Raw genomic sequence first — 15,319 nt, 5'->3', positions numbered from 1 at the left:
TCAGGAATCACTTCTGGTGGGCATGGGGGACCATATGTGGTACTGGGGAATGAACCGAGGTCAGATGTGTGCAAGGCAAACACCCTTCCTGCTGTACTATCTCTCTGGTTCCCAAATGTTATCTTTTTACTAAAGACCTTTCCATCTTCTCTGAACACTAATGAATTCTCTACAGATATCTTAATTGCTAAAAGACAGCCACACAGGAGACTAAACATAAAATCGATTTAACTCTGGACTTGGGTTGTAGCTCAGGGTGTAGGTGCTACCTCCCAGGATTCCATGCAGTGCTGCTCAGTGGTATCTCGAATGCGGGTGCCCACTGAACCCTGCATATGGAAGCCAGCATGCTCTACCACTTGAGTCACATCCCCACCCTATTGTGTCACTGTCACTATCATCCCGTTGCTCATCAATTTGCTCGAGCGGGCACCCATAACGTCTCCATTGTGAGACTTGTTGTTATTGTTTTTGGCATATCAAATATGCCACGGGTAGCTTGCCAGGCTCTGCCGTGCGGGCGAGATACTCTTTGGTAGCTTGCCGGGCTCTCTGAGAGGGGCGGAGGAATCGAACCTGGATCAGCCACGTGCAAGGCAAATGCCCTATCCGCTGTGCTAGCGCTCCAGCCCACCCTATTAGGTACTTTCTATTTTAAAATAACTGAACCAGAGAAATAGTAAAATGGTTGAATACAGTCCTAGCATGTGCAAGGTCATAAGTTTGACCCCAGGCACTCCAGGTTCTCTGGAGCACCATTGGGAATAGCCTTGGTAGCCCGTAAATACTGTAGGATGTAGCACTGGTAGGACCTAATACAGCTGCACATATCCTCTATTAAAAACAAAAAACAAAAAACAAAACTGGAGCCAGAGTGATAGTACAGTGGCTCGGGCATCTGCCTTGCATGCAGCCAACCAGGCTTTTTTTTTTCCCATATGGTCCCCCAAACCTATCAGGAGTGAGTTCTAAGGGCAGAGTCAGGAGTAAGCCCTGAGCATTGCTGGGTGTGCCCCCACTCCACGCCTCTCCCCCCGCAATTGGGCTGGAGAGATAATACAGCAGGTAGAGTGTTTACCTTGCTTGCATGGGGCCGACCCTGGTTCAATCTCCAGCACCTCATCTGGTCCCCCAAATACTACCAGGAGTAATCCCTGAGCTCAGAGCCAGGAGAAAGCCCTAAGCACTATTGTGTGAAACCTCAAAACCCAAGCCAAAAAACAAACCAGAAAACTCCAAAACAAACAATTTCCCCCATCCACCCCTCTCCACAAAAACCCCAAAATCATTAGTGAGAGCTGGGCAGACAGAACAGCAATGCCGTGCTTACCCTGTACTCAGCCAACCTGGGCTCAATCCCCAGCACGGCATATTGACCCCTGAGCCCTGTCAGGAGTTATCTCTGACCACAGCTACAAGTAAACCTGGTGTACTGTTTGGTGTTGATCAGAAAAGCTGCCCCCCCCCGCCCCCCAAAGGGCCTCCTCAGCCTAAATCACTACTGAGAGGGGGCTCTCTTTTGTCCTTTACATTTTCTTAATATTAACAGTATCATGGGGCTGGAGCGAATAGCAGAGAATAGGGCGTTTGATTTGCATGCGGCTGACCCAGTTCAATTCCCAGCATCCCATACGGTCCCCCGAGCACTGCCAAAAGTAATTCCTGAGTGCATGAGCCAGGAACAACCCCTGCCGGCTGTGATCCAAAAAGCAAAAAAGAAACAACAACAACAACAACAACAAAAACAACCCACCCTAGTATCAGAATGTGTCACGGCTTCTGTTTTACTCATCAATACTACATTGATTAATTTAAAATTTAAACTCTTTAAATTTCCTATACTTCTAGCTACGATATACACTACCTGGCAAATAAAGAATGGTAAAAATTTGGCTACAATTTTAGTCTTCATTAAGAGCTAAAGGTAAAAATGTTCTCAAATAGAAGGCCTCCTCCAAATGTTTCAGTTTTCATAAGAATTTTCTTTTATTTTTCATTTTTTTTGGACCTGCCAGCAGTGTTCAGGGGCTCAGGGGAGCATATGTGGTACTAGGAATAAAACGAACTCAGCAATGTGATGTATCTGTCTGGCCCAGGAATTATGTTTTTAAAGAACAATTTCCTTCTCTATTTCTAGCACAGGATAATTAACAGGAATAAAAAGATACTAATTATTATATAAAAAAGTAATCATAGTAACCATATAAAATATAACTAATTATATAACATTATATATTACATTATTTATATTAATATAATTTTAATAGTCTATAAGGGCCACAGGGATTTGGCACTTGCCCTGCATGCTGGCCTACCTGTGTTTGATCCCTGGCACGCACATGGTCCCCTGAGTACTGCCAGGCATGATCACTGAGCACAGAGTCAGGAATTTTGCCTTAAGCAGAACCGAGTAGGGTTTGGCTCAAGCATCACCTAGCCCCTCCCCCAGCACCAAACAATACCATATTATGGATGGGTATGTCAGTAAACCTGTAAAAGTTAATTTTCTTGGTACTTAAGAAAAACTAAAGAAATAAGTTTCTACTTCACAGTTGCTGTTACACAGTAAAAACTTTACTCACAAGTACCATATGCAGGCTCCCACTGAAATGACATCATCTGGTATTTCTCTTCATCTGTCTCTACATCCAAACCAGAGAGATACTGCTTCACTTTCCTCGCCATCTGTGCATCCTCATATAGCTTCTTTGCATTAAGCAGGGAGCTACGGCGTGCCCTTTTTTTGTGGGCACCTCCTTGAACATCAAGCATGTTTGAGTTTGTGCTGCCTTGACTCAATGACCTGTAGGAAGATGAAGATCACAATAAGGGGTAGTAAAACTTAAGAATTAAGCACAGCAAATAAAATCAATGATGACTAATTTTGTTCTGTTAATGCTACTGCATGCTGGTGCAAATGAGTTAAAAGATGAAGAGCATTAATGCAAAGTAATATGGCACATGTGGCAATGTTCTGAGTTTTAAGATTTGGAAAAGTACAGAATTCAAAAAGGAAGACAATAATTTTTCCCCTCAAGCAATGAATTTGGTGAGCCCCTAGTTTGTGCCCATGTAACTCCTGGCACAATTATGACAAACGAAAGCACTCTTCCGGCCCTGAAAACATTGACAGAATGAAGATATGACAACGCTCTAGGTCAGGACAAGTCCATCCTCAGTCAGATTCTGCACCAGTGTTTCTCAGCAAAGAGGTTTCTAGAGTAGCTTTTCTCGTCTGTGCTGCTTTGGACAAGCTAGTTCCACTACCATTCCTATCTAAACACGATAACCAACTTTACCAGTAACTGTATTTGGGAAAAATTAAGTGAGAACAATGAATAAGTAAGATAAAAGCATTTATATTTAAAATTCAACCTAATCAGTTCAGAAATGCAATAAGAAGCTCCTGAATGCTCCCACTTTCATAAGGAGTGATTGGGAAATATAGACTATAGACTAGAGATTAAGACTTTCTGTTGCAATGCTTCAGAATGTAATGGAACCACAAGATGGGTAGGAATAGTCACAACTCCAAGTTATCTTTTAACACCATGATAGCCTGGACAAACTTTCTACCACAACATTTAAAATCAGTAGAAAACAGCAAAAGCAACTCTGAAGAAATTCTACTTGCTCTTTGCAGGGGATGGAATCCAGAGCCTCTCTGTTACTTGAGCCACATCCTCAGTCTCCACTATGTAACTTTAAAGGCTGCCACCTAAACATAACTAAGTCATCAAAGGATTTTTCTAAATTAGCCAAACATTAAGCTATGCTCATCTCCCACAGCTGCTGCTCTGCAAATTCACGAAGAAATCTCTGAGGAAATGTAAGCCAAACCACTACAATTCATGGACACACCAGTCTTCAGGCTAAAAACCCTGGGGTGCCCTTGGGAGGGTGGTGCCAAAGCCTTGACAGCCACACCCACATCCCACTGCTGTTGCCATGCCAACAGCCCAACCCCACAGCTTGATTTATAATCTCTGTAGAGAGACACTAAACCAAGAAAACTCCAGAATCTTCTTCGGGGTAGAAGGCCTCCCCTACAGTCACAACCATGATAACTCATCTGCCCAGTTCTACAGATCCTGAAATTTCTGCACAACACAGCCGAGTACATGACAGCTTCAAATTCTACAAAACTGAAATTCAGTAGGAGCAGACCAAATTAAATGGAAAAGTAACAGAGAAGCCAACTAAACTCAACAAACACCATACAGAAGACACACCGGGCAACAGTATAGAAAATCCTCGGACAAGGACTTAATAACCCTGTGGTGAGATATAACAATTTTCACAATTCTTTTTTACTTAAGTATCTTTGACAATTTTATTAGCTATTTCATTGTAACAAGCAGTATAAGAAATTGTGTGCCTGTTAAGCGGAAAAGTTGGGGAGCGGCTGGGAAAATGGGGGCATGGTGGGGGAAGGTCACTCCCATGGTGAGACTGGCATTGGAACATCGGAAAACCATAGCAACTATGAGCAACTTTGTAAACCATGGTATTTAAATAATTTTATTTAAAAATACGTTTTTAAAACTAATAGATATTTAACATAAAAATGTTCTAAATATAGACCACCGATAAACAATAATTCATTATGCAATGCTCACACACCCAGTTGAAACACTAAAGTCTTAATGTTTACACTGTAAATTAGGTGAAACAAAGTTGTAAAACTATATTTTTCTTTTAAAAACATGAAATAGGGGGTGCATATTAAATTGAATAACATCTTTCAGTTACTACTGGTCAAGCACAAACTGCAAGGTAATTGTCATTATTTACAAATGTAGGATCTTTAAAACTTATAAAGCAAATGGTTCAACACAAAACCCAACTGCATTAGTTTATTCTTTTAATCTCCAGGAACCAAATAATGAGGTAGTAAATCTGTTAAGTTCAACAACACTGCCAAAGCAGTTGTCAAAAGAAGACTAGCTTTAAATACTTGGCAAAGCCTGCTGAGAGCTCAGCTCTGCAATATCTATCATACTGATGGCGCTCTCTCTCTCTCTCTCTCTCTCTCTCTCTCTCTCTCTATATATATATATATACATACATACATACACATATATATGTATTATTATACTGGGGTGAAAACCTAGGAACTAAACCAAGTTATTCAGAAGATTCATATTTTGAATATCAGGAAATATTAGAAAGTCCTAAATCAATTTGCGTATATTTTCCTTTTATGAATTGTGAACAAGAGAATTGATTTATGCATTTAAAAAAGTGCTCTTTCAGATGAATTAGCATTACAAGCATAAAACATTAATACTGAAACTATTATAAACCACCTTACATAACTAAAATCAATTTTTTTCTTAAAAGATACATAAAATGACATTAAATTTCTAATGACCAAGATTCAAAGATATGTAGAGAAACTCTCCCAACATTTTGAATCATGTTTCATTCTGGGTTTTGAGTCACACCTGGAAGTGCTCAGGGCTTCCTCCTGGTTCCATTTTGGCAATCTTATCAGTGCTGGGATTGAACTGAGTTGGTCAAGGGCAAGGCAAAAAGCTCTACCTGCTATATCATTGCTCTGATCCTAAATTTTATACCTCTCTCTTCTGTTGGAGTAACCATCACAACAGCACTCGGTGATGCTTAGGGGTTACTCCTGGCTCAGCACTCAGGAATTACTCCTACTGGTGCTTGGCAGACCATATAGGGTGCTGGGAATTGAGCCCAGTTTGGCCTCATGTAAAGCAAGCACCTTACCCACTGTGCTATCTCTCTGGTCCTCCAGTCCCAAATTTTAATACAAATATTTAACAAATATCTTATCTGACAAAAAAAGATGCCCATGAGTTTAGAAACAAAGTTCTAAAAAAAATATATAGTGGTAATAAATTATTTAAAGCATCTTCCAAAATAGAAAATAGAAAATTTTCTAATGTAAAAATACCTGTATGCAAGCATGATACAACACTATAGTTGAAGAGTTAAATAAGTCAAACACTCACATTTCTACTGGTATACAATTCAAATGTTCTTCTTAATAGTAATGCAAATAATCAATTTCTATGTTTAGTGAGAAGAAACAGAGAAGGCCAAAACAAATATATAACATGAAAGAAAATACATTACAAACACAGTGAAGAGAGGAAGAATAGAAGAAGGAAATTCAAGTTTATCAAAACCTCAACAGAAAACAAGACCACAAACAAGAGTCAAGTTAAAAAGTGGCTCGCACAAAAATCCTTCTTGAGTGTAGTAAAAACATCTTACTACTTACACAAAATGAAAGGACTACATAGATGGATTTAGAAGATCCTAAACATTCTGTAAGTCTAAATAATGAATTATATTTCAGCACAAATCTGAATGTTCATAACAATAAAGGTGGCATTTTGATTCTAAACAGTTTTGAGATAAGGGAGGCTTGAACAATGATAGAAGTTTGAAATAAAAAATGAATCTGAGGAACTAAAATCTTTTAATTATTTGCCAATATAGTTTAGTTTGGATAAATGTTCCTTACTGGAAAAATACAAGAAAATCTAATTTTTATAAAGGCCTTATCTACTTTTTTAAATGCACTTATCCTGTAATATCCTTAGCATTGGTCCATTGATCAAAAGGCAAGCTTTAAAAAGGTGGGTAACTCAGGGCAGGAGAGCGTTGACAACAGGTAGGGCGCTTGCCTTGCACGTGATCGACCCAGGTTTGATCCCTGGCATCCCATATGGGCCCCTGAGAACTACTAGGAGTTATTACTGTGTGCAAAGACCAGGAGTAATCCCTGAGCACTGCTGGAGTTGGCCCAAAACCAACCACTCCTGCCCCTTCCAAAAAGCGGACAACTGTGGACCAGAGCGATAGAACAGTGGGTAGAGCTTGCCTTGCCTACGGTCCACATGGACTGGATCCCAACCACAGATGGTCCTCCAAGCCGCAAGGAGTTATCCCTGACTGCAGAGCCAGGGGTAAGGCCTGAGCACTGCCAGGTGTGGTCCAAAACAAACAAACAAAAAACTGAAAACCAAAACCAAAAAAAACCCCAAAAACCAAAAAATCCAAAAAAGGTGGACAACTCTATCTTACATGTCGCAACCTCTGGAGTATCTATTTACATATCATGGGGTGCTGGGACAGTTAAATAATTTATAAAAATGATAATTCATTTAAATAATTTAAACTGTCTAAAACAGTGGCAAGCAAGCATACAACAAATATTTACTATAATCATTTAACTGATCTTGGTAAATTAAAAGGGACTTATGGGACATCAATAATGAAAAGGGGGGGCATGGAAAAACAGTTTTGTCACTACTTTCACTTTGTTAGCAATAGGCATTTATCAGGAATGTAGGTTGACAGAGTTAATAGAACGCATGCTATCTTACGTGCGTGCATTAATGAAAAGGATGCAGTTTATGTTAAGAGTTGCACAACCTTTATTACAGTTGCATTCATCTCTACACTTACCCCAGACTCCGCCACCTCTTCTTCCTGTAAGCAAGAGCCACAACATTGAAGCATGTGTTTGAATAGGAAAGCACAGAAAAAAGACAACAGTTGAGAATCAGAGGAGCTATGGAGACAGAACAGAAATTTTTTACCAGGAAAAAATATAATTTAACTATAAAATGACTTTTATGGAATGCAAGAAGAAAGTAAAATAAGGTATGGTTGTGTCTTTAAGATCAAAATCCCCCACATTATTAAAAAAGATGTAGTAAGCTTTGAGACCATTTTAAATGCTCAAAGGTAGTTAAATACATTGAAGTTTATGTTAAGTAAAAGTACTTATGAACTATACAGTTTTGAATTAAGTTTAAAGCTTTTAGGAAGGAAACTAAAGAACAGAAAGTTCAAGGGGACTTTTTCAAATTTCTAAATTTTTTGTTTTTTCATAGTTGTCACACTGGGCAGAACTGGAGGAAGTGATGGGGCTGGAGACTCAAGATCACTCTAGGAAGTGTCCAAATGTCACAAAAAAATTGAACATCCCTTTTGTTTGTTATTTTGGTCCATACTCAACAGTACTCAGGGTTTAATTACACTTGGCTCAGCACTCAGAGATCACTCCTGGTGGAGTTCAAGAGACTATATTAGGTGCAGGAGTTCAAACTCAGGTCAGCTGCATGCAAGGCAAGCACCTTACCCGCTACACTATCTCTTCAGCCCCTTAAACATCTTTTAAAAAGATTTTTGAGTCACTTATTTAAGTCATAAGATAAAATTATAAAAGGACATTAAACTTATGACTTAAGAGCAGAAATTTCCAAAAACATTTTGTAAGAAAACTTGATCAGCAAATTCACTAAGAGTAGAAATACATCATAAAACTCTTTCATCTTTTTGTGAACACCTCTTCTCCCTATCTCTGGACTCAGTGTGCCTGTGTTGTTGAATCCACTGAGCTCCAGTCACAGGAGTCCATGTTTTCAGGTAGCAAATTAATTACTGTTCACGTAAGAGTGATTACTTTGTCTACATAATATAGGACAATCAGATGGACAGTTGACAAATATTATTCAAAAGTCCAGTCCAATTCAGTTATATAAGTTTTCTTTTCCCCTATACTACTTAGCCCAGAAAAGTCAGTTCAATAATTTGTGTACCATTCTCTTCTTTGTTCATTTTTCTTTCTTTCTTTTTATTTTTTTTGCTTTTTGGGTCACACCTGGCGATGCACAGTGGTTACTCCTGGCTTTGCACTCAGAAATTACTCCTGGCAGTGCTCAGGGGACCATATGGGATGCTGGGAATTGAACCTGGGTTGGCTGCATGCAAGGCAAATGCCCTAGGCACTGTGCTATCGCTCCAGCCCCATCATTTTTCTGTGTGTGTGTGTGTGTGTGTGTGTGTGTGTGTGTGTGTGTGTGTGTGTGTGTGTGTGTGTGTGTGTGTGTGTGTGTGTGTGTGGGTGGGTGCAGTGTGGTTGGACCATACCCAGCAGTGGTCAGGTCTTATTCCTGGCTCTATATTCAGGGATAATACCATCAGGGATTGAACCCAAGTCTGCCGTGTGTAAGCTAAGTATCCTATCTGCTGTATTTTTGCTCGAGCCTCTTATTTTTGAAACACAACCAGTACTCTATTAGCGATTCATCTGACAGGATGACAAATTGATTAGGTCTTCAGAAAATAGAGTAGAAAGATGTAAGAATATGGAAGTCCACATAAGACAACAGGAAAGCAGAAGGGGCCACTGGACATACAACAAAAACAAAAACTGAAAATAACACGACATTCCACAGGGTTTACTTTGGTCCCAGTTCTTACTGTTTTCTGCTTTCACATATAGTGATCCTCAGGGATGGTTCAGAATGGTCTGGGATGAGAAAGTCTCACACCTTTTCCAGATCTCTAAAATAACCATCTAACTACTTAGAAAAGTGAAAAATACTCAATAGTGATTTAAACAAAACAAAAAAGCCCCTCCCCCCCCCAAGAAAAAAGCCCAATCCTGATACACACTGATTCTGTTTGGTGACAGAAACTCATTTCTGACTTCCATTTTGTTTTGGGTAGGAGGCCACTCAGTAGTACTCAAAACTTACAGCTGGCTCTGCACTCAAGGATCACTTGGAATAGGACCTGGGTAGGCTGCATAAAAGACAGCGCCCTGCCAACTATACTGCCTATCTGATGTCGCTCATTTAATTTCTGACTTCTAAAGAACCATACATTTTACGACTCAGGCATTTATACACAACTCAGTGAATACTTCATTTTAGTGGTTTTTTTATTCCCACACTGGAAGTGTGGCAGGGGGGGCAAATGGGGTGCCAGGGATCAAACTCAGGTCGTTTATGTGCAATGCCCTAGCCATTGTACTATCGCTCTGGTCATACACATAGGCCCAGAAGAAAATCAGACAAAAAGTTAAAATTCTTAATATGTAGTTACTATGAAATCATAAAAGTAGGAACAGATTAATATACTTATGGGGCTCTGAGAATTGAACCCAGATTGGTCGTATGAAAAGCAAGTGCCATACATGCTGTGTTATCACTATAGTCCCCTAAAAATGAATTTAAAAAAATTATTAGAAGATAAGGCTAATATGAAATACTTCTATCTTAAAGATAAAAGATGCTTAAATTTGTACCTTCTATGGCCGGAGAAATAATATAGTGAGAAAGATGCTTGCCTTGCATGCAGCTGACCCAGGTTTGACCCCTGACATCTCATAGAGTCCCCCAAGCACCTCCGGGTGTGATTCCTGAGTGAAAAGTCAGGAGTAACCCCGGAGCATCACCAGGTGTGGCCCCAAACAAAACAAAAACAGAAAAAAAGCACTTTCTAAATCCTGTTAGAGATTTTACATAGAAAGGGTGGAGTAATAGCATAGTGGGTAGGGCATTTTTGCCTTGCAGGTGGCCAACCCAAGGGACTGAATAGGTAAGGTGATTTCCTTGCATGCAGAAAACTCCAGTTCAATCCCTAGAACTGCATATAGACCCTGTAGAACTGGCAGGCACGATCCCTGAGCACAGCCAGGTGTGGTCCGAAAGCAAGGAAAAAAGTATATATATATAAATATATATCTATATTTTAGAAGAGTATGAGGTATGAATTACATAGAAATAGAACTTCAAAAATATTACAAATGAAACTTACCAAATAAATATCTTACAAATTAGATTGGAAAAAAAATACAGAAACCAGATAATAGCATCTTGTCTTTGATAATTACAGTAAAGATCAATAATTTCCTTATATTTGAGTCAGCTGATATTTTAAGTAACAACTCAGAATTATCTCAAGTATTCAAAAGAGCAACAGAACAAGTTAAACCTCAGCAATTATGTAACTGGGAATTTAACCTAAATTCCCTGAGCTTTAATTTCTTCCCATGCAAAAAGTTCAATACCAATGAACTTTAAGATTACTGTGATAAACATTTTTTCTTGAGACTGACACATTGTGAAATACTTAGTACAGTGCATAACAAATGGAATATGGTCAAGAAATGATAAATATAATTTATAATCTATTACCCTGATGCCATTCTAACATTTTCACACACTGCAATCCATACCTCTGACGGAACATCATAGCTGGATCCATGTTAGCAGAAGTCATTCGAACAACTTGACGTATTTCTTTGGCAATCATTCTTAGCTTCTCAAAATTTACTAAACCATCTACTTTGGAGTCATTTCCTATAGAATAAAACTTATTTTAAAACTTTCAACATTAAGAATCAATAAAAGGAGGGGCTGGAGCAATAGCATAGTGGGTAGGGCGTTTGCATCGTACGTGGCTGACCCGGGTTTGATTCCCAGCATCCCATATGGTCCCCTGAGCACCGCCAGGAGTAATTCCTGAGAGCAGAGCCAGGAGTAATCCCTGTGTATTGCCAGGTATGACCCAAAAAGCAAACACACACACACACACACACACACACACACACACACACACACACACACCAATAAAAGGGTATCAGAAATCAAATTATTATTATTCCTGGGGTGCATAAACCAGAACCTTTAAAAATAATTTTTGTTAATTATTTTTATTAACAAAAAATAATTAATAAACCCATCCTGATTCTGGGAAATGAGCATGGGGAGGAATTCTATTACTGTATGAGTAATTATAAATATAGGAAAGCAACAAACTGCACAGCTGCTAAAATCTATTTCACATGCTATGATAGCCCTATAAAATGTAGAGTTCTGGGGCTAGGGCAAGAACTCAATGGACTGAATGCACGTTGTTGCATTCAAGTGTCTCAGGTTCCAACCTTGGCTGGTCCTCTGAGTATAGCTAGGAATGATTCTGGAACATTTCCAGGAATGACTTAAACAATAAAAGAAGAAAAGTGGATTTTTAAAAATTTAACTTTCAAGATGGTCAGTCATCTAGGCAGCTGCCTGCACTGATTCTTTTGGGCAGCAGGATATAGTACTTGATAATTTAGATTTTAGAAGCCAGAGCAATAATATAGCAGGCAGGACACTTGCCTTGTATGTGGCCAACCTGGGTTCAGTCCCCAGCACCATATATGATCCCCCAAGTTCCACCAGTACAGAGTACTGAGTACAGAATCAGGAATAATTCTGAAGAACTTCTAGGTATAGCATCCCCCCTTTCAAATTTACATCTTTGTGTTTCATTAACCCAATAACGTTTCTTTGGTTCTTTGGTTTAAAATACCATAAAATGATTTAAGAAGCAAAAGATCTATCATAATACGTAAGTCTCTGGGTTCAATGCCTGACATTATCATAAAAGAAAATAGAATTTCTGATTTCTCTTGAAAAATTAAATAAGATGGGAATAGACACGAATTAAGTAAGTAGGAATTCCTTTTCTAAAATGACAATAGTAAAAATTAAGACTGACACACAGGTATATATTCTTTCCATTTGATCATCCACTTTTCTTTCCTAGAATTTAAATTTATAACTTTAATCATTAACACATATGCTCATCAAAGTATCATTACACACACATACACATATTTGGAGGACTCCGCCCAAGCAGGCCTGGCACAGGGGCCCAGTGACCACTCTTGGCCAGTCAGCTCAATGCTTGAGCATATGAAGGATACAGAATAGTTTGGGTCCTTAAGTGCTTGGGGCCTCCACGGTCATTTCTAGTTGCTTGGGAGATCACGTGAGATTGGGGTTCAAATCTGATCCCAGTGCATGCAAAGAACATGTCCCTGACCAATGAACTATCTCTCTTGCCCTATAATACACACACACACATACACACATATATACATATAAAAAATCTTATTATGTCTCTAAAAAGAGTTGACTTTGAAAATGGTCTACTCTTCTTTGGAAAGAGTGAACATCACACTTTGGCCTGTTGCTGCCCGAAACATAATGTAATATACAAGGATATTCATGGTAGAATTATTCATAACATGTGGATAGTGGACTAGCAAAAAAATTAATTCATTGTATTTCACTACGTAAGGAATACTATATTTAGTATTGAAAATGAAGTACAGCCATACTAAATAAACATCAAATTATCTCTGCTCCATCCAACTCCCTGCTAAAACCTTAAGAAGACAATCTAAGATCCTATTTCTGTAAATTCAAGAACTTACAAGAACTAAACTACAGTATCAGAAGACAGCAGTTACTTTTGGGGAAAGACTAGCAACGATTCTGATTTTTTTTTTGCAGAGGGGAAGTAGAGGCGGAGATGTGTGTTGCTTTCTGGACCAAACCCAGCTGTGCTCAGGGCTTACTCCTGCACTCAGGGATCACTCCTGGTGTAGCTCAAGGAACCATCAATGGGGGGATCACTGGGTGCTAGGTATTAAACTCATGTTGGCTCAGTGCCAAGGCAAGCTACCTATCCATTCTACTCTCTCTCTGGACGCTGATATGATTTTCAACTGAGTATTAGTTACATGGGCATTTATACTTTCCCATAAGTCATTAAATTATTCACCTACTCTGGATACTTTTATGTATGTATGGGGTAATTTAGTTAAAGTCAGAAGCAAATACACGCTAAACATATGGCTAACATGACCAGTCTGAACTTGGTATAAGTCAAACTTATGTTTGAATATTCAGCATGAGTATTTAATTTTGTTTTTGGGCCACATATCGCAATGCTCAAGATTTACTCCTGTCTCTGTACTCACAGATCATTCAGGGGACTGTATGGCGTACCAGGAATAGAATTCAGGTTGGTCACATGTAGGGAAGTGCCCCCCCCACCCACTGTATTATCTCTCTGGCTCCTTAAATTTGTTTTTAACACTGATTTTTAATTTCTGTAATTTGTTCCATTTAAATAGGGTAAGGTTTTAGTAACACGTAATGATTAATCTAGAAAACACATAAAAAATCACATTTCTGTAGAATCAGGTGAAGTTAAACATAGTAACTTTCAAATATAAAATACCTTCATGTAAAAATGTCATATCTTTCTTGACAACAGGGAAAAGTGGAATAATTGGAGGCTGCATGCTTTGACTACTAAGAATATTTCTGTACTTTGCCATATTTCTAGATGGATCAAAAAGGTCTTGTAGATCCTGGAGGTGTTTCTCATACTTGCTTGGTAATTTTTCCCAAGTTCCTCTGAGTCGTGCCACACATGCCAAGTTCAAGCCACTGCCAAAGATGAGAATCAAACATTAGAAAGGGACATGAGGGAAAAAGACAGATCAGGTCATTAAAGAATATATACCAAGCTTCTGAAATAAAGCTAAAGTAATGGGCTGGAGATAGAACAATCGCGTAGGGCAGTTGCCTTGCATGTGGACAGTCCAGGTTCAAACTTCAGCAGCTCATATTATGCCCTGAGCCCTGACAGGAGTGATCCCTGGGTGAAGAGCCAGTAGTAAGCCCCGAGGACCGCCTCCTCCACTTCAAAACAAAATAAGCTGTGACTTACCTTATGGAAAAATTAAGATTATCATGTTTTTGGAGGGGTGAGAGGGAGTGTCTCCAAAGTGATGCTCAGGCAGGAGACCCAGGAGATCCAGTGATTACTGGCCAATCAGGCTAGCAGGTCAATATGAGCATGAGGATGTGGTACCAGGAATTATGTGGGTACCCCAGTAGTGCTTGGAGCCCTTCAAGACCACACCCTGAGGCTATTGGTGGACTTTATAAGTCCAGGGATCAAATAGGGGTTGGCTGCATGCCCCTGGTGGTGCTCAGGGGATGACACGTAGTGCTGAAGATCAAACCAGGGTGAATACCTCCTGTATCTACATTGTTCTATACCTCAGACTGTCCAGGAAAGTAAGACCGAGAAGCCACACAATTGTAAAACATTCTGACAAGCAATGAAAGAACAGAAAGGAAAAACTGCTGTTGTAAGCAGCTTCAAAATGCAAATTTTCATTAGTGGCAAAGAAACCATTAGTGAAATAATTTACATAGAACCTCAGATCATGCTAGTGGCAAAAGCTTCCCTGGATACCCATTCACATTAAATAATTGCAAAATCTGAATGACACAAAACATGTCATTCAAAAGAAAGAAGGACCTATAACAATAGTTTACAAGCAAAACAAAAGATAAAGCAGAAAGATGTTGCCAAAGATCAAATAAAAACCTAGGATTAACCAACCAACCACCTTATCATCAAATGCTGTGTAATGCAATAATTTAAGAGTTTAGGGGAGCTGTTAACAAAATTAACCACACAAAAAGCATGGGAGAAAATATAAAACCAAAGAAGAATGATGGTCACAGTGGAAACTACATAAAGAAGAAAAAGATACTACTAAAACTCGAGTAACACAAAGGAAAGGACGAACAATTCAGTGCTAACACAGTAACTCTTGAAAGTTCTGGGACTGAGCAGTCTTCCATCTCTGACATTTTGCCTACTCTCTCATTCCTATTTACAT

The 15,319-nt window shown here is 39.1% G+C and overlaps 1 protein-coding gene across 9 annotated transcripts in view; it reads right to left on the bottom strand.

Annotated features, from left to right (window-relative positions):
* RAPGEF6 (Rap guanine nucleotide exchange factor 6) overlaps positions 1-15,319 on the bottom strand; it is a 187,462-nt gene that overhangs the window by 22,709 nt on the left and 149,434 nt on the right. For 6 of the 9 annotated variants that reach the window (XM_055143032.1, XM_004609838.2, XM_004609835.2 and 3 more), the window contains 4 exons: positions 13,858-14,069; positions 11,015-11,138; positions 7,450-7,473; positions 2,583-2,803 (listed from right to left, as the gene is read on the bottom strand). In XM_055143032.1, coding sequence (XP_054999007.1) covers positions 2,583-2,803; positions 7,450-7,473; positions 11,015-11,138; positions 13,858-14,069 — 581 coding nt within the window. The remainder of the gene's footprint in view (positions 1-2,582; positions 2,804-7,449; positions 7,474-11,014; positions 11,139-13,857; positions 14,070-15,319) is intronic. The other 3 variants (XM_004609836.2, XM_004609837.2, XM_055143036.1) reach the window with 1 other exon arrangement.

Source organism: Sorex araneus, chromosome 6 (assembly GCF_027595985.1).
Source record: "Sorex araneus isolate mSorAra2 chromosome 6, mSorAra2.pri, whole genome shotgun sequence".
Taxonomy (NCBI): Eukaryota; Metazoa; Chordata; class Mammalia; order Eulipotyphla; family Soricidae; genus Sorex; species Sorex araneus.
The sequence above is the reverse complement of the archived record's forward strand: the minus strand, read 5'-3'. Positions and strand labels throughout refer to the sequence as shown.